General features: G+C 45.6%; 1 protein-coding gene across 1 annotated transcript in view; it reads left to right on the top strand.

The window, feature by feature from the left end:
• Window positions 1-20,895, top strand: part of LOC124613969 (peptidoglycan-recognition protein SC1a/b-like) — a 61,319-nt gene extending 40,424 nt beyond the window's left edge. The window contains exons 3-4 of the mRNA XM_047142756.1: window positions 11,868-12,091; window positions 20,393-20,895. Of these exons, the coding sequence (XP_046998712.1) occupies window positions 11,868-12,091; window positions 20,393-20,797 (629 nt within the window). The 3' untranslated portion in view covers window positions 20,798-20,895. The remainder of the gene's footprint in view (window positions 1-11,867; window positions 12,092-20,392) is intronic.
• Window positions 20,896-24,355: the final 3,460 nt, after the last annotated feature.

The following is a 24,355-nucleotide window of genomic DNA, read 5'->3' as shown; positions in this document are numbered from 1 at the left end:
AAACACTGGAGCAGTACTAAAGAATGGATCGCACTAATGTTGTATACGCGGCCTCCTTTACAGATGACCCACACTTTTCCAAAACTCTCCCAATAAACCATTCGCCTTTCCTACTACAATCCTTACATGCTCGTTCCATTTAACATCGCTTTGCAGCTTTACGCCTAGGTACTTAACCGACGGAACTGTGTCAAGCAGCACGTTACTAATACAGTATTTCAGCATTACGGGGTTGTTTTTCCAACTCATCTGCATTTAGAGCTAACTGACATTAATCACACGAATTGGAAACATTGTCGAAGTCATTTTGTATGTTCCAACAATTACACCGCAGCATTGTCAACAAGCGGCCACAGATTGCTGCTCACCCTGTCCGTCAGATCATTTGTGTACATAGCGGTCCTGCCACACTTCTTTGGGACACTCCAGACGAGACCTGTGTGTCTCATGAGCACTCGCCTTCGAGTACAATATACTGCGTTCTATTAAGTCTTCGAGCCACTCACCTCTCTGGGAACGTATTCCATAAGCTCGAATTTTCGTTAACGGGTTGCAGTGGTGCACCGTGCCAAACGATTTTCGGAAGTCTATGAATCTGAATTCCACCCATACGTAGCGTACAAGCACCACAACTAGTGGCTTCCGTTGCTAGTGCAGAAATAGAGGAATGCATATGGTGCGTGTGTGTGTGTGTGTGTGTGTGTGTGTGTGTGTGAGAGAGAGAGAGAGAGAGAGAGAGAGAGAGAGAGAGAGAGTGTGGGTGCGCGCTCGCGCGTGAGTTCAGTGAGCGATATCAAGGCTTGTTAGCGGCACATCGCCTGAGTAGCTGGAAGGATACTCAAATGGTGCTGGTAAGAAACCGTCGCTATGGTTCGCCACTTTTCGCTGATCCGTTCGTTCGCCATTCACAACTCCGCATACTTTCACAAGCTGTCTATTAAATTGTCGTCACAATGGATGCCAGCCAGATATACCCGGATTAGAACCTTGCACTAAAGCAGTTTACAGGATTAAATGGTTTCAAATGGCTCTGAGCTCTATGGGACTTAACATCTGAGGTCATCAGTCCGCTAGAACTTACAACTACTTAAACCTAATTGACCTAAGGACATCAAACAAATCCATGACCGAGGCAGGATTGGAACCTGCGACCGTAGCGGTCGCGTGGTTCCAGACTGAAGCGCCTAGAACTGCTCGGCCAAAGTGGCCGGCTTTACAGGATTAATATTAATCACTAGATATCCGGTAAAAGGATAATAATTAATTCGAGGTTGTGCTCAGAGACGACAACTGTCTAGTGAAGGCAACAGATTGGTAAATATTTTTTGATGCAATAATTTACCAACAGCCGTATGTATTGTAGAAATTTATTTTATTTTATGAACGGAAGGCAACGGAAAATGCACTGGAAGTGACCATATTTTGGTCAAAAATTATATAAATTGTGCTGATCAGTCAATAATTGTATAAACTGTGTTTTATGTATGTTTCTGACACGAGAATAATAATAACAATCTCTCGCATCACTCTTTATCAATATACAGACTGTTGCTGGAGGAATGGTCCAGATTCAATTTCTACAATACATACGGCTGTTGGTAAATTATTGCATCAAGAAGCTCATGCCAGCCGTCGTCCCACGATCCATTGGATCAACGAAGATTGGTAAATAGTTCGCGAGGCGAACATGGTTGTGGTGATAGACAGTAGCGTAACCCAGGTCAAGATTAGGCCGAAAGATGACAGTTGTTTGCTGCGTGCTAATCGAGTAATGTCACCGTGTGAGAAATAAGACTTTTACCCATGATCGAAAGGAAATCATCCCATCGGTACGTTATTGGTATTGAAAATCAAGTGTTACTCTGTCGATTCGCATCATCTCTCACATGCCATACAGGTGATATTGCCCTAAACGACCCATACAGTATTATAACAGCCTGCTTGACATCAACTACAGTTGAATGGCTCTACCACCTCTCAAGAATTGCATCACCTCCTGTTCGAAGAGAAATATCGGCAAACAGGGAAAGAACGAAACTGGAGCAGGAGAAACCGCATCCCATGAATGGACAACAACCCTACCCACAACGACTAAGGTCAAGGAAAAGTTTCCTCAGACCTAACAACCATAGATGAAGAAGGCAGGCTGCAACTATGGAGAGCAAAGACATACCACTCTCCTGATTGGAAAAGATTTTCAGAATCTTTTCCAACTGGTCACGATGAGAATTGGCCAATCTGAAAGTCCTTGAATAGGCTGAGGTCGGATACATTGAAGAAAACAAAACCCAATGCGACTGCGAGGAAGAACAGACTGTTCAACATATGCTTCAGTGTCGGCTGTGTCCATCCTCCTCCACCAGGCAACGGAAAATGCATTGTAAGTGACCAAATTTTGGCCAAAAATTATATAAATTGTACTGATCATTCAGTAATTGTATAAATTGTGTTTTATGTATGTTTCTGACACGAGAATAAAAATAACAATTTGTCGCATCACTCTTTATCAATATACAGACTGTTGCTGGAGGAATGGTCCAGATTCAGGGATATGACACGAACGCTCAGCTGAAGCAAAAAACTTCGTATGGACACATGTCCTATTCCGAATAGTTTCCGAGGTTGAACTTACAACTACTTAAACCTAATTAACCTATGGACATCAAACAAATCCATGCCCAAGGCATGCATAGTGCATTTATTTTTGGTCTGGTGGTGCGGAAGTATGTTACCCACCCAACGTATTTGACGTTTTATTATAGCCAAACCGATCTCGTTCATTTCACCCACTTTGCTCGGGATATCTTTCTGCCATTAAATCCATTGAAAGCACAGTCGTCCCTTGTGTTTTGTGAGTGAAGTAGTGCAAGGGATAGAGAGTGTATCAGGGAGAAGCATCGATTCAGTGTGTTTGTACACATGCTACCTATGGTGCCCCTCATGAAGAATATACAGCTATGGTGTATGTTTACGTCTCCTGCGATGGTAGTACTCCTACTACTGTCGATGAATACCGAGGGCAGCCGGCCGCGGTGGTCTAGCGGTTCTAGGCGCTCAGTCCGGAACCGCGGAACTGCTACGGTCGCAGGTTCGAATCCTGCCTCGGGCATGGATGTGTGTGATGTCCTTAGGTTAGTTAGGTTTAAGTAGTTCTAAGTTCTAGGGGACTGATGACCACAGATGTTAAGTCCCATAGTGCTCAGAGCCATTTGAACCATTTGAACCAATACCGAGGGCGCTTTCCAACATCTCGAATTCCTAATCGTAGAGTGTTTACCAGAGCTTTCATCATATTGCGTGGAACAGGTAGAGTCTGGTAATTACGCCCAAGTTGGCGCCAGCAATTGCTGTTGAATGGTAGCACAGGACTTCGAGCAATTAAAAATATCATTCAGCATTAAAAGGAACAACATTTCTATTTCAAATTCAGAATTGACAATAACCATTTCGAACTTTAAAAAAGTTAAAATAGTTTTTACTGTCCGAGAAAACAGTGAGTGGACTCAAATTTTAGCACTTTATAATTCTATGAGCTATCTTTTAATCGTCCAAGTGAACAATAGATGGTCTCAAATTTATAACTGGAAATCATATAAAACAACAATTGTGCCCAAGGTGAAGCAGCAGTAAAATAAATCCATAGTATTGCACTATCTAAATACTAATCCCAGGAGAAAAGCCCGCTGTAAGGTTGAAACAACTGAAAGAAGCACAGAAACAGTCGTAAAATTACAATAGTTTTAAAATTAGAAAAGCACTTAACTACTTCTTGGTCGTGACAACAGGGCAGCCAAAAAATACTAATTTGCAGAATACGCGTAGCTCAAACTGTCTTACATAGTGCTGACTCTCTAATACATTTGTTGTCTGTGCCCTAACATCAAGGTGCTGGTCTAACCTAGCGCCTCACGGGGTTACCCGAGCGGTCTATTGGAGGCGTGATGAAGTTTATGCCGGCACGGGAGCTCAGCGTGTTCGGTTAGAGAGCTGGCTGGTCTCTGTAGTAAAAAACTGAGCAGAAGGATCAGCAAACGAACTTAAACGGATGTGCTGTCACGTCCGCAACGCGCAAACACAACGATCAAGAACGAAAAAAAAAAAAAGCGGTCTAAGACGCTGCAGTCACGGCCTGTGCGGCTGATCGTGGCGGAGGTTCGAGTCCTCCCTCGGGCATGGGTGTGTGTATTTGTCCTTAAGATAATTTAGGTTAAGTAGTGTGTAAGCTTAGGGACTGATGACCTTAGCAGTTAAGTCCCATAAGATTTGACACACATCTGAACATTTTTTTCTAAACTGGCCGGTAGCACTGAATATGATGGGTTACAGGATTACGTCAAAATTGCAACAGAATTGGCGGTTTATTTTTGTTGAACTGTTAACTACTTCTCATTTGATGAAACCTTATCGATTATGAGGAACAGATACGTTCCTCTTGTTGACAAATTTAATTTTGCGTTTTTTGTTAAAATACGGTATAAACTGCACAAACTTACGTTGCAATACCTATTGCGACAGAATCGTGAAACAGCGTGTCTTATTAAAATGAAACAGACGACTGGGGTAATCAATAGCTTACGGAAAACCTCATTGTGTCGGTTTGCTGTAAAATAAGATAAGAAATTTCACGTTTAGTTTGATACTAGCAAATTCTCTTTTCAGTAGTTGTATAGGACTCTTAAAAATATTACAGTATTGGATTGAAAAAAAATAAAATAAAAAGCCATACGTTCCGCTATATCGCCGTAGATAAGAAAGTACCCTGTGTTAACGACATAGCAAAATACACTCCTCTTTGCTTCCTACGTCTTGTCAAAATCTCGTGTCGATATCTCGCACGGTTTACGAGATATGAGGTTCGTTATGAATATTTCATTCCAGTGCGCGTGCGGTCGGAAGTGATCGTTCTACATAAATTCCATTTTTCGAGATTGGAGACAGATAGAGCTCCTCCCACGTCTAAAGAAAAATTCAATATCGTAGCTAAATTGCTTTTGCAGCAACGTATGGTGTATTACGCACCAAACTCAAAACCACAGCGACTCATATTTTTCATTGCAAACTTTTACGAATTCCGCGCAGCGTCGTACTTATATGCCAATATCACGTTAAATTTTGGCCACTTCAACATGAAGCTGTCTTATAAAGCTATAGGTAACGCGAAAATAATTTATTTTACCGATTAGTTTATGTGCAATCGTGTGAGAAAGACTATAGAGGTAACAGTGTGCGCACAACGTTTTATCCGTAATGGCACAGGTGCACCTCGACATGGGGCGTCTTCACGGTACGCCCTGCTCTCCCCCCCCCCCCCCCCCCCCCGGAGGTTTGAGTCCTCCCTACCTCCCTGGTTCAAATGGCTCTGAGCACTATGGGACTTAACATCTGTGGTCATCAGTCCCCTAGAACTTAGAACTACTTAAACCTAACTAACCTAAGGACATCACACACATTCATGCCCGAGGCAGGATTCGAACCTGCGACCGTAGCAGTCGCGCGGTTCCGGACTGCGCGCCTAGAACCACTAGACCATCGCAGCCGGCTAATGGATCATGGATGTGTGTGTTGTCCATAGCGTAAGTTAGTTTAAGTTTTATTAAGTAGTGCGTAAGCTTATGGCCCGATGACGTCAGCTGTTTGGTCCCATAAGACCTTACCACATAGCAACAGCACGCTCGGGAGTCTTTCCGAACGTGCAGAGCAATATCTGGCATGTCAGATATTCTGAGCGTGCGTCTGAACGTTGTCCAATGAGATGGCACAACGCCACCTACGTCACACTCACGCCGTCTCCCTTCAGTACAAAGTAGTGAGGCGCCATATTGGCATTCATTTCAAGCCTATACGTATATATGCCGTTTCTGAGCACCAGCAAATTGAGAATCACTGGAAAACCCGTTGTTAACTGCGTGATTCGTTCCAATAAAATAATGAGAAACATCATATTCGTGGCAAAAGAATTATTGTAACTTGCGTATTATGAGAGTAGGTTATTTGGAGGCAGCGACGCACTGCAGATCGACCCAAAACATATTGTTCTTGGTACAATTTGTTACAATTAAATTTCAATTAGTAACATATCTACGATTAAGGTTTCCAGCAAGGGGTAATAAAATATACATGTAAGGGGTGTGAACTTCGTTTAACGTAATGAGTAGCGGCACCGTCCTCTGATGAGATGTTGGTTGGGGCGGTGGTTCGCGGCTTGACACTTCCAATTTTTTTCCTAACATTTGCGTTTTTATTAGGTTCTGATACTTTATTATTAGTTTAATACAAATATATGCTATAATATTTGATGTTATGCAAATATAAGTTAACTTTTTTTGAGGGGTGACTTTGTTCAATTGGCTTAATCTACAGGACAGCTTGCGCTATTTGTATAAAGATATTTTGCTCCTTTTTTCTTTTACGCTTCGTAATTCACATGTTGCAAAGATTCTGTTACTGGATAGGAACAGTGATCAAGTAAGACTGACCTTGGGGTTTTACTAAAATGTGGGAATGATGAAATAATGTTTATCTTATGCGGAGAAGTTGGGTTGGTTGGTTTGGAGAAAGAGACCAGACAGCGAGGTCATCGGTCTCATCGGATTAGGGAAGGACGGGGAAGGAAGTCGGCCGTGCCCTTTGAAAGGAACCATCCCGGCATTTGCCTGGAGCGATTTAGGGAAATCACGGAAAACCTAAATCAGGGTGGCCGGACGCGGGATTGAACCGTCGTCCTCCCGAATGCGAGTCCAGTGTCTAACCACTGCGCCACCTCGCTCGGTGTGCGGAGAAGTATTCCAAATTTGTAAAGCACTGTTTGTAATGGAACTTTTATGAGCCTGTGTCCTTAGTGACTGGAGATAGTACTTTCCTTTTCGTGGACGATGGAGGAAATGTGCGTTTTAATAGAGCTAACGTGGGAATCTTTCGCGCGCCCGATGAGTAAACAGTGTGATTTACGAACTATAAACAGCCCTCAACTGCCGCTGGAGTGCGTTGCGATCGCGTATACCACGTTGGGGCCCACGTACCGTATGCATAAGTCGCATTGTTCCTGAGCGTTCAGCAGCACGTTGAGCTTAGCACGCTCAACGTTAACGTTCGACGGCACGGTCCGTGTGACAACGGCTAGGCGGACAGCGCAGCGTGTCTGCACGCGGACTGCCGACTTCCTTTCTGCTCTCACACTCACATGCGGGAAACATATACCCATGTCACCCACAGCGTGCCCACAGTCTTTACACTGCCTTCACATCGCCATACAACTTGAATTTTGTCATTGGCTGAAAGACAACTGTAATTTGCTTTCATTTTATTATTCACTGTCGATGTCACGCTTACACGGAAGGGAATCATCACCCGTAATAACCATCGGTGGTCGCGGAAAAATCGGCAAAACTCCACGTGCTACAGAACTAGTCAACTTCCAAGTTTCTTCAATGTCAATAAACTTCGCCAACAGCCGTACGCTTTGAGATATTTTATTTTATTACCTCAAAGTATAGGTCTATTGAAAGGTACTTACCAACCGATGTTCCCTGGCCATGATGAAGCAACAGAGATTGAGTTTCTAAGTTGTTTTTTTGCTAAATGTTAGGTGGTGCAGCCGGCCGGAGTGTCCAAGCGGTTCTAGGCGCTTCTAGGCCCTACAGTCTGGAACCGCGCGACCGCTACGGTCGCAGGTTCAAATTCTGCCTTGGGCATGGATGTGTGTGATGTCCTTAGGTTAGTTAGGTTTAAGTAGTTCTAAGTGACTGATGACCTCAGAAGTTGTCCCATAGTGCTCAGAGCCATTTGAACCATTTGTTTTAGGTGGTGAATGATCTGTAAGATGTTCATAGGTCCATTCATTTCATACGAGCGAACGACTGGACAGAATTACTTGCATTTTGTTGAAAATTTGTTTGTTGACCACGTTGGTTCAAATGGCTCTAAGCACCATGGGACTTCAGGAACATCTGAGGTCATCAGTCCCTTAGACTTATACCTAACTAACCCAAGGACATCACACAGATCCATGCCCGAGGTAGTATTCGAACCTGCGACCGTAGCAGCACCGCGGTTCCGGACTGGAGCGCCTAGAACCGCTCGGCCACAGCGGCCGGCTGACAACGTTGAGGACGTCCATTGCACTGTACTGCCAGCATAACGGAGACCGTCGACATTTTACCAGACGTGTGAGGGAAGATCTCAACCACACTTATCCTGATCGCTGGCTTGGTCGTGATAGTCACCAAGCTCGCCAGACCTTATGTCGTTAGACTTTTGTGTATGGGGTTGGTGCATCTGGTGTGTACAAACGGAAGGTGAACACTCGAGATGAACTGCTTGGTGGCATCACGGACGCTGCTGCCCTCATTAGGGTACCGGTAGAAGCACTCAGACAAGCTGCACAACCGGTTCTCGCAAGAATGGACAAATGCATTGAAGCTGACGGTGGGATATTGGAATATTTATTGTGGACCGTACAACAGCTGCAACGTGACGTATACGATAATGCTTAGAGGTCAATGTCTCAACAATATTCTTCAATTGATGCTTTGTAAAAGGCATGTTGTGCTGTTTACTGACTGTTGTACATGTGTGCATGTGTAAACCTGGCAGTGCATAGAATGATACAAAAAATAAACAACAATGTACCGGGTGATCAAAAAGTAAGTATAAATTTGAGAACTTAATAAACCACGAAATAATGTAGATAGAGAGGTAAAAATTGACACACATGCTTGGAATGACATGGGGTTTTATTAGAACAAAAAAAAGTTCACAAAATGTCCGACAGATGGCGCTGGACAGCAAAACGTCAGTGACTGCGCATGACAATCCTGTATAAAAGGAGCTGTAATGAGAGAGAGAATCAGATGGGCCAGCAGTCGCAGCATGTTGACGTTACCTGAAAAGGCGTTTTTAGTGAAGCTGTATTATAGAAAGGGGAATGTGCTAGTTCAGCGTTAAGATCCTATCGCCATAGGAAGGGGATTCGAACGGGTAAAGGTCCGTTGACAAATGCAGCTGTGGCGAGAATGATTTCGAAGTTCGAAGCCACGGGTTGTTTAGACGATAGACCCCGTAGTGACCGACATAGCACCAGGCGTAATGCTGCTGAGACAGTTCAGGATGAAATGGAGACTGTAGCGGGTTCGACTATGCGCGGGGAAGTCAGCGCTCGTGCAGTCGCACGTCGCACCGGCATTCCATGCACTACTGTTTGGTTGGCATTGAGGCGTACCCTCCGATGCTATCCGTACAAAATTCATCGGCATCATGAACTGTTATCTGGCGATTTAGTGAAGCGGAGGGCATTTGCGGTGTGGGCGTTTCAAAAGATGGCGGAAGATGACGATTGGTTGAATAACGTGTTGTGGACCGACGAAGCTCATTTCACGCTCCGAGGGTCTGTGAACGCCCACAACTACAGTATTTGGGCTACCGAAAATCCTAGAACTGTCGTGGAAACTCCATTGCACGGCGAGAAAGTCATGGTATGGGTTGGATTTACCACATCTACCGTTACCGGGCCTTTTTTCTTCGAGGAAATGCGCGATTCTGGTTTTGTAACTGCTACCGTGACGGGTGCGAGGTTCGCCGGTATGTTACAGAATCGCATCATCCCCAGCCTGGCTGATATAAACACCTGCTGGAACGTACGATGTTTATGCAGGATGGCGCTCCACCCCATATTGCTAGACGCGTGAAAGATCTCTTGCGCGTCGTTTGGTGATGATCGTGTGGTCAGCCGCCACTTTCGTCATGCTTGGCCTCCCAGATCCCAAGACCTCAGTCCGTGCGATTATTGGCTTTGGGGTTACCTGAAGTCGCAAGTGTATCGTAATCGACCGACATCTCTAGGGATGCTGAAAGACAAAATCCGACGCCAGTGCCTCACCATAACTCCGGACATGCTTTACAGTGCTGTTCACAACATGATTCATCGACTACAGCTATTGTTGAGGAATGATGGTGGACATATGGAGCATTTCCTGTAAAGAACATCATCTTTGCTTTGTCTTACTTTGTTATGCTAATTATTGCTATTCTGATCGGATGAAGCGCCATCTGTCGGACATTTTTTGAACTTTTGTATTTTTTTGATTCTAATAAAACCCCATGTCTTTCCAAGCATATGTGTCAATTTGTACCTCTCTATCTACATTATTCCGTGATTTATTCAGTTTTCAAATTTATACTGACTTTTTTGATGACCCTGTACATTAAATGTGTTCTATCTGGGAAACCATTCGGAACAGTGCATATATCCATATGAAACTTTTTGCTTCAAATGATCGTTTCTGTCACATCCCTAAAAACTGGCTGTTGCTCCTGGTACACCTTGTATATTTCAAGGCAAGCGAGTGGTTGCTCCTTGTTGGTTACCGCCTGCTTTGCTACTGCTGAGATCAGATTGTACACTCCTGGAAACTGAAATAAGAACACCGTGAATTCATTGTCCCAGGAAGGGGAAACTTTATTGACACATTCCTGGGGTCAGATACATCACATGATCACACTGACAGAACCACAGGCACATAGACACAGGCAACAGAGCATGCACAATGTCGGCACTAGTACAGTGTATATCCACCTTTCGCAGCAATGCAGGCTGCTATTCTCCCATGGAGACGATCGTAGAGATGCTGGATGTAGTCCTGTGGAACGGCTTGCCATGCCATTTCCACCTGGCGCCTCAGTTGGACCAGCGTTCGTGCTGGACGTGCAGACCGCGTGAGACGACGCTTCATCCAGTCCCAAACATGCTCAATGGGGGACAGATCCGGAGATCTTGGTGGCCAGGGTAGTTGACTTACACCTTCTAGAGCACGTTGGGTGGCACGGGATACATGCGGACGTGCATTGTCCAGTTGGAACAGCAAGTTCCCTTGCCGATCTAGGAATGGTAGAACGATGGGTTCGATGACGGTTTGGATGTACCGTGCACTATTCAGTGTCCCCTCGACGATCACCAGTGGTGTACGGCCAGTGTAGGAGATCGCTCCCCACACCATGATGCCGGGTGTTGGCCCTGTGTGCCTCGATCGTATGCAGTCCTGATTGTGGCGCTCACCTGCACGGCGCCAAACACGCATACGACCATCATTGGCACCAAGGCAGAAGCGACTCTCATCGCTGAAGACGACACGTCTCCATTCGTCCCTCCATTCACGCCTGTCGCGACACCACTGGAGGCGGGCTGCACGATGTTGGGGCGTGAGCGGAAGACGGCCTAACGGTGTGCGGGACCGTAGCCCAGCTTCATGGAGACGGTTGCGAATGGTCCTCGCCGATACCCCAGGAGCAACAGTGTCCCTAATTTGTTGGGAAGTGGCGGTGCGGTCCCCTACAGCACTGCGTAGGATTCTACAGTCTTGGCGTGCATCCGTGCGTCGCTGCGGTCCGGTCCCAGGTCGACGGGCACGTGCACCTTCCGCCGACCACTGGCGACAACATCGATGTACTGTGGAGACCTCACGCCCCACGTGTTGAGCAATTCGGCGGTACGTCCACCCGGCCTCCCGCATGCCCACTATACGCCCTCGCTCAAAGTCCGTCAACTGCACATACGGTTCACGTCCACGCTGTCGCGGCATGCTACCAGTGTTAAAGACTGCGATGGAGCTCCGTATGCCACGGCAAACTGGCTGACACTGACGGCGGCGGTGCACAAATGCTGCGCAGCTAGCGCCATTCGACGGCCAACACCGCGGTTCCTGGTGTGTCCGCTGTGCCGTGCGTGTGATCATTGCTTGTACAGCCCTCTCGCAGTGTCCGGAGCAAGTATGGTGGGTCTGACACACCGGTGTCAATGTGTTCTTTTTTCCATTTCCAGGAGTGTATTTTGGTCTGGTAGCTGTGTGTGGAAAGTGATGTCCCGCTGTTGCCAGGTGCAGTTTACGGGCCCGACGACGCGGTGGAGGTTTCGGAGGACGTGTCACAGACCAAGTACAGCTCGGAGCGCCACATCGTGCCGCAGTCGTCCTGGAGCCTGCGGCCGCAGCGCCTGAGACTCCAGCTGGCGCATCCGACGCCGTACGTGGTGGTCAAGCACACGGCGGGTGGGCGCTGCTTCGGTCTGTCCGATTGCACACCCGTGCTGCAAGCCATACAGGTGTGTTTGCTTAATTTCCGCCAGTTTTCAAGCTCCCTGCATCAATAATACGACACCAGGCCCGCGACTTTTACCCGCTCTACATTAATAAGCCATACTGCTACTCTCGTACACTATGTGATCAAAAGTATCCGGACACCTGGCTGAAAATGACTTACAAGTTAGTGGCGCTCTCCATCGGTAATGCTGGAATTCAAATGGTGTGGCCCACCCTTAGCCTTGATGGCAGCTTCCACTCTCGCAGCCAAACGTTCAATCAGGTGCTGGAAGGTTTCTTGGAGAATGGTAGCCCATTCTTCACGGAGTGCTGCACTCAGGACAGGTATCGATGTCGGTCGGTGAAGTCGGCGCTCCAAAACATCACAAAGGTGTTCTATAGGATTCAGGTCAGGACTCTGTGAGGGCCAATCCATTACAGGGATGTTATTGTCGTGTAACCACTCCGCCACAGGCAGTGCGTTATTAACAAATGCTCGATCGTGTTGAAAGATGCAATCGCCATCCCCGAATTGCTCTTCAACAGTGGGAAGCAAGAAGGTGTTTAAAACATCAATGTAGGCCTGTACTGTGGCAGCGCCACGCAAAACTACAAGGGGTGCAAGCCCGCTCCATGAAAAACGCGACCACACCGTAACACCACTGCCTCCGAATTTTACTTTTGGCACTACACGCGCTGGCAGTTGACGTTCACCGGGCATTCGCCATACCCACACGCTGCTATCGGATCGCCACATTGTGTGCCGTCACTCCACACAACGTTTTTCCATTGTTCAATCGTCCAACGTTTACGCCCCTTATACCAAGCGAGGTGTCCTTTGGTATGTACCGGCGTGATGTGTGGCTTATGAGCAGCCGCTAGACCATGAAATCCAAGGTTTCTCACCTCCCGCCTAACTGTCATAGTACTTGCAGTGGATCCTGATGCAGTTGGGAATTCCTGTGTGATGATATGGATAGATGTCTGCATATTATATATTACGACCCTCTTCAACTGTCGGCGGTCTCTGTCAGTCCACAGATGAGGTCGGCCTGTACGCTTTTGTTCTGTACGTTTTCCTTCACGTTTCCACTTCACTATCACATCGTATAGAATGGACCTAGGGATTGTTTAGGAGTGTGGAAATGTCGCATACAGACGTATGACACAAGCTGACCACGTTCGAAGTCCGTGAGTTCCGCGGAGCGCCCCATTCTGCCCTGTTACGATGTCTAATGACTACTGAGTTCGCTGATATGGAGTACCTGGCAGTAGGTGGCAGCAAAATGCACCTAATATGAAAAACGTATGTTTTTTTGGGGTGTCCGGATACTTTTGATCACATAGTGTATCAGTATTAAACTAATGAGTACTATTACATATTTATTAGAAAACCGAAAAAGATAAATTAATATCTCAAGTACCCTGTTTTTACACTAGGATGCCGAACAAGTGTCTAGAGAAAATAAAGTACACTCTAAGACTAAAATCAGAAGAAAGAAAAAAGGAAAAGAAACGACACTCCACGAAGGAATTATCTGAAAGGGATGGAAACCGACAGATCTGATGTACATTTATAGACAAACAAATGATTAAAATTCAGAAAAATTGGGTGATGTATTCAAGAGAAAGAACTTCACAAAATGAACAAGTCAACAAGGCGTTGGTCCACCTCTGGCCCTTACGCAAGCAGTTATTCCCCTTGGTATTGATTAATAGAGGTATTGGATATTCTCCTGAAGAATATCGTGCCAAATTCTGTCCAGTTGGCGCTTTAGATCGCCAAATTCTCAAGATGGTTTGAGGGCCCTGTCCACAATGCTAAAAACGTGCTCTAGCCGTGCGCAGCGGGCGACACCCTTACAGCACAGCAGTACGTCGACGATATTCTACGTCCCTGTCTGTTGCCCTCCATGGCGAGCCATCCTGGGTTTACATTTCAGCAAGATAATACCCGCCCGCACACGGCAAGAGTTTCTACTATTTCCCTTCGTGCTTGCCAAACCCGATCTTGGCCAGCACGGTCGCCTGATCGATCCCCAACCGAGAACGCTTGGAGCATTATGGGTAGGGCAATCCATGCGTCTCGGGAATTTGAAGGTCTAAACCGCTAACTGGACAGAATTTGGTCCGATATCTCTCAGGATACATCCAACAACTCGATGAATCCATGCCGAGGCAAATAACTGCTTACACAAGGGCCAGAGGTTGACCAACGTAGTATTGGCGTGTTCAGTTTTGTGAAGCTCTACCTCTTGAATGAATCATCCAATTTTTCTTAAATTGTAATCATTTGTTCGTCAGTACATGTACATCATATGTACCGATTTCTGTCACATTCGGATAAATCCTTCGTGGTGCATCGCTTTTCTTTTCTTTCTTTCTTTTTGTCTTAGTGGCTCAAATGGCACTGAGCACTATGGGACTTAACTGCTGAAGTCATCAGTCTCCTAGAACTTAGAACTACTTAAACCTAACTAACCTAAGGACATCACACACATCCATGCCCGAGGCAGGATTCGAACTTGCGACCGTAGCGGTCGCGCGGTTCCGGACTGTAGCGCCTAAAGCCGCTCGGCCACTCCGGCCGGCTTGTCTTAGTATATTACAATAACAAGCTTCGATTGCAAGCACTTTTATTCAGGAGATATATTATTTAAGTAAAAGTTAAAATTTAAACTTTCAAATAATACGAGTATGTTCATCCCACCGCTGCTCAGTTTTGTTTTCAGTGAATAATCCTATATCATTGTTTTTCTTGTCAGTTTTTGATGCGTCGCCGTAACTGACACTATGCAACCAAACGTACTCTTCTCAGGTTATTCACAAAAATTAATCTGTCAGTCAGTCTATAGAACGAGTTATAACGACAATGAAAACTCTCGCACGTATTTATCGTTCTCTAACGCGCAGAGTACTGTTCTGCATACATACAGGGTGTACAAAATAAAACTGTCCCGAAAAAATATTTTCAGTAATAACGACACGGGACTGACCTTTGTTAATGAACTTCACAGAAAATGCTGGAATGACTACCGTTGAGGCCAATCCAGCGTTGTGATCGATTTACCAGTGTTTGACACCCGTAGCATCTTTGCTAGAGGGACGTCAGCAATGGTGTTTTCGATCTTCTGCAGTAGCTCTTCAAGTGTGTGTCCTAGTATATCCACAGGTAAAACTCACAGGGAAAGACATCAGGCGGTCGAAATTGGCCAGGAGTTTGCACTACCTCTTCTAATTACCTTCACCTCACCGCACACCCCCAGCACTAATTACGAACTTGTCAAGGTGGTGTGAGTTGTTGCTCCGTATGAAAATATTAATGCAGTTCTTCGTGCTCTGTGTCCGTAGCTCGTGGTCTTGCGGTAGCGTTCTCGCTTCCCGTGCGTGGGGTACCGGGTCCGATTCTCGGCGGGGTCAGGTATTTTTTCATGCCTCGAGATGGCTGGGTGTTGTGTCGTCTTCATCATCATCATTCATCCCCATTACGGTTGGAGGAAGGCAATGGCAAACCACCTCCCCTAGGACCTTCCCTATTACAGCGGTGCGGGTCTCCCGTATCGTCCACTACACTCCTCGGAGTATGGGACCTCATCATCTTCTGTGAGTTGGTCCACATGTGGATTAAACAATATATGGACTTACTGGTTAGCATTAACAATTTGGTGAAAGAATCGAGGTACGATGCGGACACTAGATATTGCGCTCCAAGTAGCAATCTTGAGATCCGCGTTCTGATGGTGATTTTCCGAAGCCTAATGGCACTTGGTTGTTAGTTCGCACATCCTGGCAGACTGAACCATCTCTCATCTGAAGAAATGAAAATATGAGGATCCAAAAATCCTGATTACACTTCACTGAGAAAACACCAACAAGCGAAAGTTTTTCTGGACGCTTTGACTCGTGCTCTGCAGTAAGTTTCTAAGGATACAGCTGCAGGTCGGTCTTGGCAATGTTTCGACACGACTAGGTCTCATTTTCCACTTGCATGGCGTTGAAATTTTGTCGGACTTTGTTCATTCAAGCAACTCTGGTTTCCAAACTCTTTTTTCCGTAGTGTTATTCTGCAGTGCCCGATTCGCGTCATTTTGCCACTAAATTCTGTATTGCAGATCTTGCAGGAGGTTTTTCTGAAAAAGTTCGCCTCCTAAACTCCTGTACTAACAGTACTGCACATAAATCTCGACAGTGAACACTAGTCGCTAAATGGATCTGCTCCTCTCATTCACTCGAACATAATGACATAGTGAAGTACTCGGAACAGAGCATGCGGGAGATGCACATGTGGAGACATATGGCAACACCTGACTGGTGCATCGACATTACCGTTTCCAGCGTTTTCTGCGACAGGCAATTCTCCTGTTCATTAACAACGGTCAGGTTAGCTCTGTGCCAGTCTTAGGGGGCTCTCACATGCTTAATATTCATTGCGTAGTAATAGTGTCAATATACTGCGCGAAAGTCTGAGGCCAATAACAATAATATTGCGCAGACTCTATCCCGGGACGAGTCAGTTACCATTCTACCTTCGCAGCGAATATGACTGTGCTCGACCATGTGAACCTGTATGCGTGTATTGCGTCTGAGCTTCTTGCCTCTCCGAACACAAACAGAAATTATACAGAATGAGTGAAACCATCCTGAAAATCTGTATGCGTGTATTGCGTCTGAGCTTCTTGCCTCTCCAAACACAAACAGAAATTATACAGAATGAGTGAAACTATTCTGAAAATCTTCCAGTAGACTTTTCATTGGACGAGAGGCACGTTTACTGCGACCTAGGTTCGTAAATCACAACAATAGCTAATTATGAATTAAACAAATGAACTGTGTAAGTTCTCTTGTACAGTCCTATTTTGTATATATTTCTCTACTGTAATAAATGTTGCAAACGTAATAAAACAGTTATTTAGTTACTTCTGATTGAAAATATGTGATCTTATGTGAGCATGAGACATTTACGTTCACTAGACAGCTGACCTGATCTTATCTGCCACGTCTGAACACTGCTAGAAGTAAAATAAACGTTTCTGCTTACTGCCATGACATCACTATCATCAGTTTCCTTTGTTACGGTGGATAACGAGGTATCTGGCGTTTCCTGACCATTCTGGAATTTTTATTTTTCAGGGTACCGCATGGCGCTTTATTATACATCCTCTAGCATTCTCCATGATTTTTGTCATTCACTATTTTCAGCTCTTTGAAGAAATTTGTTTGAAGCAAAGTTGTTCCGAGAGAACTGAATTTCTGTCGGTCCGACAGGAACTGTCGTTAATTGTGCGTCATCACCCTTGTGCCGTACAATACGCTGAGCGGACGTCAATATTTTAAAACTCTTCGATCTTCATATTGAACGTGTGGGGCACCCTTTATAAATATTTTCGGGACAATATTATTTTCTCCAGTCTGTATGTATATATGCGCTCCTCTGCCTAAAGGGCAAGTTGCGGAATTAGAGGAGGGGAATAGTGGACTCTTTCTCGAGCTCTTCGGAATTGCAATGTCAGTCCAAAACACTGACTGCGCCAATTCATATCTTATTGATTCTAGTTTGTGTCTAGGTGCGTCACCATACTTATCGTTTAATTATTAATTTGGGTAGCATGAGTCAGAATCAGAGAAGTTTTCTATGTGCAGTGGTACGTCAGCACCTCCAATTCCGCAAGTAAGCTTGCAGGATATTGTTCACATTTGCCATGTTATTTCCAGAGAGCATCAGTGAGCACATTACCTTGAACACTAAAGCTTATTTCCGTGAAACACTTGAATTATTTAACGGCTATTGAGGTTTCGACAGACTAGTCATTATCAACAGCTCTACAAAAAATAAAGAGCAGTTTACAAGTAGAAGTATTATGACATTACACTGATAAACTAAATAATAAGTACTTAAACTACACAAATTTAAAACAGGATTTCATAAATACTTGTTGGACGATGGCGGCGTCAGGGTATTCTTGGAGTCAACTGTTGCGAGAGTCTCCTACTGGAGGGCTGAATGGGGCTAGTCACTATAAATCCCTATATGGCCAGATGTGGTTGTGCGAATCACTTTGGTATATACACATGATTTTATTGAAGATGACGTAAAATAATTTTACATTACATCCCAGTAAAATACTATCATGAACTAATACGAATTTGCCAAGATGTGTAGGGTTATAAAAATATTCGCTACCATTCACAATAAAAGGTTATTTATTTGTCACACGATCGGTTTCGGGCTTGCGCCAATCCTCACGTGTTTATACATTCATGTACATGTTTGTACTGTTGGAGACCACTGTATAAATACAAAAAAATTATTTGCTGGTGGCTACACAAATTGTAAGTGGTAAGGCAGGATTTGACGAATATATATCTGTACTTACATAAAGATGAAGCACCATTATTACAGTTATGCTGTGGTGATAGTTTTGCCACTTAGTTACACGCTTATTGTCATTTTCACGTCCATATTTCAGTTTTACTAAGTATAGCTTCGTATTTCACTATTATGATGTGCACTCGTGAAATACACTATGTTTACATATAAAAATGTGGGCTGTGGTCAAAGACATGTAAGTTCTTTCGCGGGCAAGGTCCCGAGTTCGAGTCTCAGTCCGGCACACAGTTTTAATCTGCCAGGAAGTTTCATATCAGCGCACACTCCGCTGCAGAGTGAAAATCTATTTCTCGAAGCATTTGAATTATATTAGCGCAGCATATGTTTTGATAATTGGTTTATAAAGTTCATTTAAAATATTTTAATGCTATTAAATTCCACATCAATGTTTAATGTTATACACAGGAACTTTTATTATGAATTACATTAGTGCTGTATATGTTGCACCAATGAGGTTTCTTAAAAAAATGTATGAAGCCTCAGTAGACTCGTGTATGGGTAGTTGTGACGGTGGACTTTCAATTCCATATTCGCCAGGTTAATGGCTCTGAGCACTATGCGACTTAACTTCTGAGGTCATCAGTCGCCTAGAACTCAGAACTAATTAAACCTAACTAACCTAAGGACATCACACACATCCATGCCCGAGGCAGGATTCGAACCTGCGACCGTAGCGGTCACGCGGTTCCAGACTGAAGCGCCTTTAACCGCACGGCCACACCGGCCGGCAAAAGTTCGCCAGGTTACTCTGCACCTGTATCAGATGGTATGTACAACAAATTTCTATTATAAGTAATTTCTTAAGAACGTTGAAGCTTTCTGAACTTAAACGTTAAACCACCTGTAATTTGCAAAAATTATAACTACAAAATAATTTTTGTAATAGATCTGATGATTGGCAGCTTGCACCAAACCGGTCATATATAAATAAAGGAAAGCGATCTGGAGGCTGATTTTGGACGCATGTTTTTCTTTTTTTTATGACCATTGCTTTTCACAATATATATAAATGACCTAGTAGATAGTGTCGGAAGTTCCATGCGGCTTTTCGCGGATGATGCTGTAGTATACAGAGAAGATGCAGTACTAGAAAATTGCAGCGAAATGCAGGAAGATCTGCAGCGGATAGGCGCTTGGTGCAGGGAGTGGCAACTGACCCAACATAGACAAATGTAATGTATTGCGAATACATAGAAAGAAGGATCCTTTATTGTATGATTATATGATAGCGGAACAAACACTGGTAGCAGTTACTTCTGTAAACTATCTGGGAGTATGCGTACGGAACGATTTGCAGTGGAATGAGCATATAAAATTAATTGTTGGTGAGGCGGGTACCAGGTTGTGATTCATTGGAAGAGTCCTTAGAAAATGTAGTCCATCAACAAAGGAGGTGGCTTACATACCACTGTTTTGACCTACACTTGAGTATTGCTCATCAGTGTGGGATCCGTACCAGGTCGGGTTGACGGAAGAGATAGAGATGATCCAAAGAAGAGCGGCGCGTTTCGTCACAGGGTTATTTGGTAACAGTGACAGCGTTACGGAGATGTTTAGCAAACTCAAATGGCAGACTCCGCAAGAGAGGCGCTCTGCATCGCGGTGTAGCTTGCTATCCAGGTTTCGAGAGGGTGCTTTTCTGGATGAGGTATCGAATATATTGCTTCCCTCTACTTATACCTCCCGAGGAGATCACGAATATAAAATTAGAGAGATTAGAGCGCGCACGGATGTTTTCGGGCAGTCGTTCTTCCCGCGACCCATACGCGACTGGACCAGGAAAGGGAGGTAATGACAGTGGCACGTAAAGTGACCTCCGCCACACACCGTTGGGTGGCTTACGGAGTATAAATGTAGATAGTGGATCTAGAATTGAAACTTGTAGCACTCTATTAATGCATTTTCCCTCCAGTCAAGAAGTCTTCCTTGTTCGCAGGAGCTGCACTGGCAGAAGTATCAGCAGCCGGAGATCTCGTACAACTTCTTGATCGACAGCAGCGGCAATATCTACGAGGGTCGGGGCTGGAACGGCACGAACACCAGTAAGGGTTTCGTGCTGCGCTGCAACGTGGACGTGGCGCTCATCGGCAACTACGTGGAGCACAACGTGACGAGGCAGATGTCGTCGGCTCTGCGCTGGCTGCTGGACGAGGGCGTGAGGACGGGCATGCTGGCGGCCGAGTACCGCCTGCTGGCGCACAACCAGGTCAAGAACACGCTGAGCCCGGGCCGCTGGGCGCTGATGGAGATCGCCGACTGGCCGCACCGCTGCCGCTGGGACTGCGACACGGGCGTCCTCTGCATCCGTCCAGCCGACGGCGACGACAGCTCCGGCCAGTAGATCTGCTTGTTCAACAATCCAATCTTGTCATCACGTAATATCTTTATGTAACACAGTTGACAACAAAATTGTAAATAAATGTAAACTTTCTTAGTAAATACGCTCTCTACATTGTCCTGTTGGAAGTCATCATAATTTCTGTAAAGAAAATATAAAACTGTATGTCAACAACAAACGAAAAGCAACGTTTCCATTTCAGTTTCTACACTATTGGCAATTAAAATTGCTACACCAAGAAGAAATACAGATGATAAACGGGTATTGGACAAATATATTATACTAGAACTGATATGTGATTACATTTTCACGCAATTTGGGTGCATAGATACTGAGAAATCAGTACCCAGAACAACCACCTCTGGCCGTAATAACGGCCTTGATACGCCTGGGCACTGAGTCAAACAGAGCTTGGATGGCGTGTACAGGTACAGCTGCCCATGCAGCTTCAACACGATACCACAGTTCATCAACAGTACCCACTGGCGTATTATGACGAGCCAGTTGCTCGGTCACCATTGACCACACGTTTTCAATTGGTGAGAGATCTGGAGAATGTACTGGCCAGGGCAGCAGTCGAACATTTTCTGTATCCAGAAAGGCCCGTACAGGACTTGCAACATGCGGTCGTGCATTATCCTGCTGAAATGTAGGGTTTCGCAGGGATCGAATGAAGGGTAGAACCACGGGTCGTAACACATCTGAAATGTAACGTCCACGGTTCAATGTGCCGTCAATGCGAACAAGAGGTGACCGAGACGTGTAACCAATGGCACCCCATACCATCACGCTGGGTGATACGCCAGTATGGCGATGACCAATACACGCTTCCAATGTGCGTTTACCGCGATGTCACCAAACACGGATGCGATCATCATGATGCTGTAAACAGAACATGGTTTCATCCGAAAAAATGACGTTTTGCCATTCGTGCACCCAGGTTCGTCGCTGAGTACATCATCGCAGGCGCTCCTGTCTGTGATGCAGCGTCAAGGGTAACCGCAGCGATGTTCTCCGAGCTGAAGTCCATACTGCTGCAAACGTCGTCGAACAGTTCGTGCAGATGGTTGTTGTCTTGCAAACGTCCCCATCTGTTGACTCAGGGATCGAGACGTGGCTGCACGATCCGTTACAGCCATGGGGATAAGATGCCTGTCATCTCGACTGCTAGTGATACGAGGCCGTTGGGATCCATCACGGCGTTCCGTATTACCCTCCTGAACCCACCGATTCCAAATTCTGCTAACAGTCATTGGATCTCGACCAACGCGAGCACCAATGTCGCGATACGATAAACAGCAATCGCGATAGGCTACAACCCGACTTTCATCAAAGTCGGAAACGTGATGGTAGGCATTTTTCCTCCTTACACGACGCATCACAACAACGTTTCACCAGACAACGCCGGTCAACTGCCGTTTGTATATGAGAAATCGGTTGGAAACTTCCCTCATGTCAGAACGTTGTAGGTGTCGTCACCGGCGCCAACCTTGTGTGAATGCTCTGAAAAGCTAATCATATCACAGCATCTTCTTCCTGTCGGTTAAATTTCGCGTCTGTAAGACGTCAGCTTCGTGTTGTAGCAATTTTAATGGCCAGTAGTGTATCACCCGCCTTGGGACGCTGTCGCCGGTTTGAAACTGGTACCACGTAGCTGTGTGACCCTCCAATACACAGGTAAGTGATGGCAGTGAAGTGGTGTTCTGATTCTCCCACTGTGACGGGTTAATTAATCTTGACCATGATTTCATTGATTTGACGTAAGTTACGCACATATACAGATGGCGGTAGTACCGCGTACACAAGGTATTTTATGGCGCATTGGCGGAGGTGCCCTTTGTACTCAGGTGAGTAATGTGAAATGTTTCCCACGTGTTTATGGCCGCACGACACGAATTCAAAAAAAATGGTTTAAATGGCTCTGAGCACTATGGGACTTAACTTCTGAGGTCTGAGTCCCCTAGAACTTAGAACTACTTAAACCTAACTAGCCTAAGGACATCACACACATCCATGCCCGAGGCAGGATTCGAACGTGCGACCGTAGCACGACACGAATTAACACATTTCGAACGCAAAATGGTAATTGGAGCTAGAGCTAGACACAGGGGCCATTCCACTCAGAAAATCGCTAGGGAGTGTCAAGAGTGTACTGAAAGTACCAAATTTCAGGGATTACCTCTCACTTCGGACAACGCAGTAGCCGACGTCCTTCACTTATCGACCAAGAGCAGCGGCGTTTGCGTAGAGTTGTCAATGCTAACAGACAAGCAACACTGCGTGAGGTAGCCGCAGAAATCAACGTGGGACGTACGACGAACGTATCCGTTAGGACAGTGCGGCGAAATTTGGCGTTCATGGGTTATGGCAGCAGACGACCGAAGCGAGTGCCTTTGCTAACAGCACGACATCGCCTGTAGCGCCGCTGCTGGGTTCGTGACCACACTGGTTGCGCTCTAAACGACTGGAAAATTGTGTCCTGGGTCAAATGAGTCGCGATTTCAGTTCATAAGCCTGATGGTAGGGTGCAGGTGTAGCGCAGACCCCACGAAGACCAAGTTGTCAACAAGGCACTGTGCAAGCTGCTGGTGGCTCCATAATCGTGTGGGCTGTGTTTGCATGGAATGAAGGGGTCCTCTAGTCCAGCTGAACTAATCATTAACTGGAAACGGTTATGTACGGCTACTTGGAGACTATTTGTAGCCATTCATGGACTCCATTTCCTAAACAACGGTGGAATTTTTATGGATGACTGTGCGCCATGTCATCGGGCCATGATTGTTTGTGATTGGTTTGAAGAACATGATTTAGCCAGGTCAGTTCGTGCACAGAGTCCTGCACTGGGAACAAATGGTTCAAATGGCTCTGAGCACTATGGGACTTAACATCTGTGGTCATCAGTCCCCTAGAACTTAGAACTACTTAAACCTAACTAACCTAAGGACATCACACATATCCATGCCCGAGGCAGGATTCGAACCTGCGACCGTAGCAGTCGCGTGGCTCCGGACTGAGCGCCTAGAACCGCTAGACCACCGCGGCCGGCGCACTGCAAAAAAAATGGCTCTGAGCACTATGGGACTTAACATCTGAGGTCATGAGTACCCTAGAACTTAGAACTACTTAAACCTAACTAACCTAAGGACATCACACACATCCAAGCCCGAGGCAGGATTCGATCCTGCGACCGTAGCGGTCCCGCGGTTCCAGACTGAAGCGCCTAGAATCGCACGGCCACTCCGGCCGGCGCACCGGGAACACTTTCGCAATAATCAATTATGTACGGGTGTAGAGGAGCATGGCTCAGTATTTGTGCAGGGGACTTAACAACGACTTGTTGAGTCCATGCCATGCCGAGTTGCTGCACTTCGCCGGTTAAGAGGGGGCCCGACACGATATTAGGAGGTATCCCATGACTTTTGTCACCTCAGTGTGTGCATGCTTAAAAGTCGGTAAGCCACAAGTTTGGAAGTAATTTACCTAAACGATATGAGAATTTGACAACTAATCTCCAGAATTGCGACTTATTTTACTGTATAACTGAAGAGTTAAAAAATAGGT

The sequence above is a fragment of the Schistocerca americana genome, chromosome 4, assembly GCF_021461395.2.
Source record: "Schistocerca americana isolate TAMUIC-IGC-003095 chromosome 4, iqSchAmer2.1, whole genome shotgun sequence".
Taxonomy (NCBI): domain Eukaryota; kingdom Metazoa; phylum Arthropoda; class Insecta; order Orthoptera; family Acrididae; genus Schistocerca; species Schistocerca americana.
The sequence above is the reverse complement of the archived record's forward strand: the minus strand, read 5'-3'. Positions and strand labels throughout refer to the sequence as shown.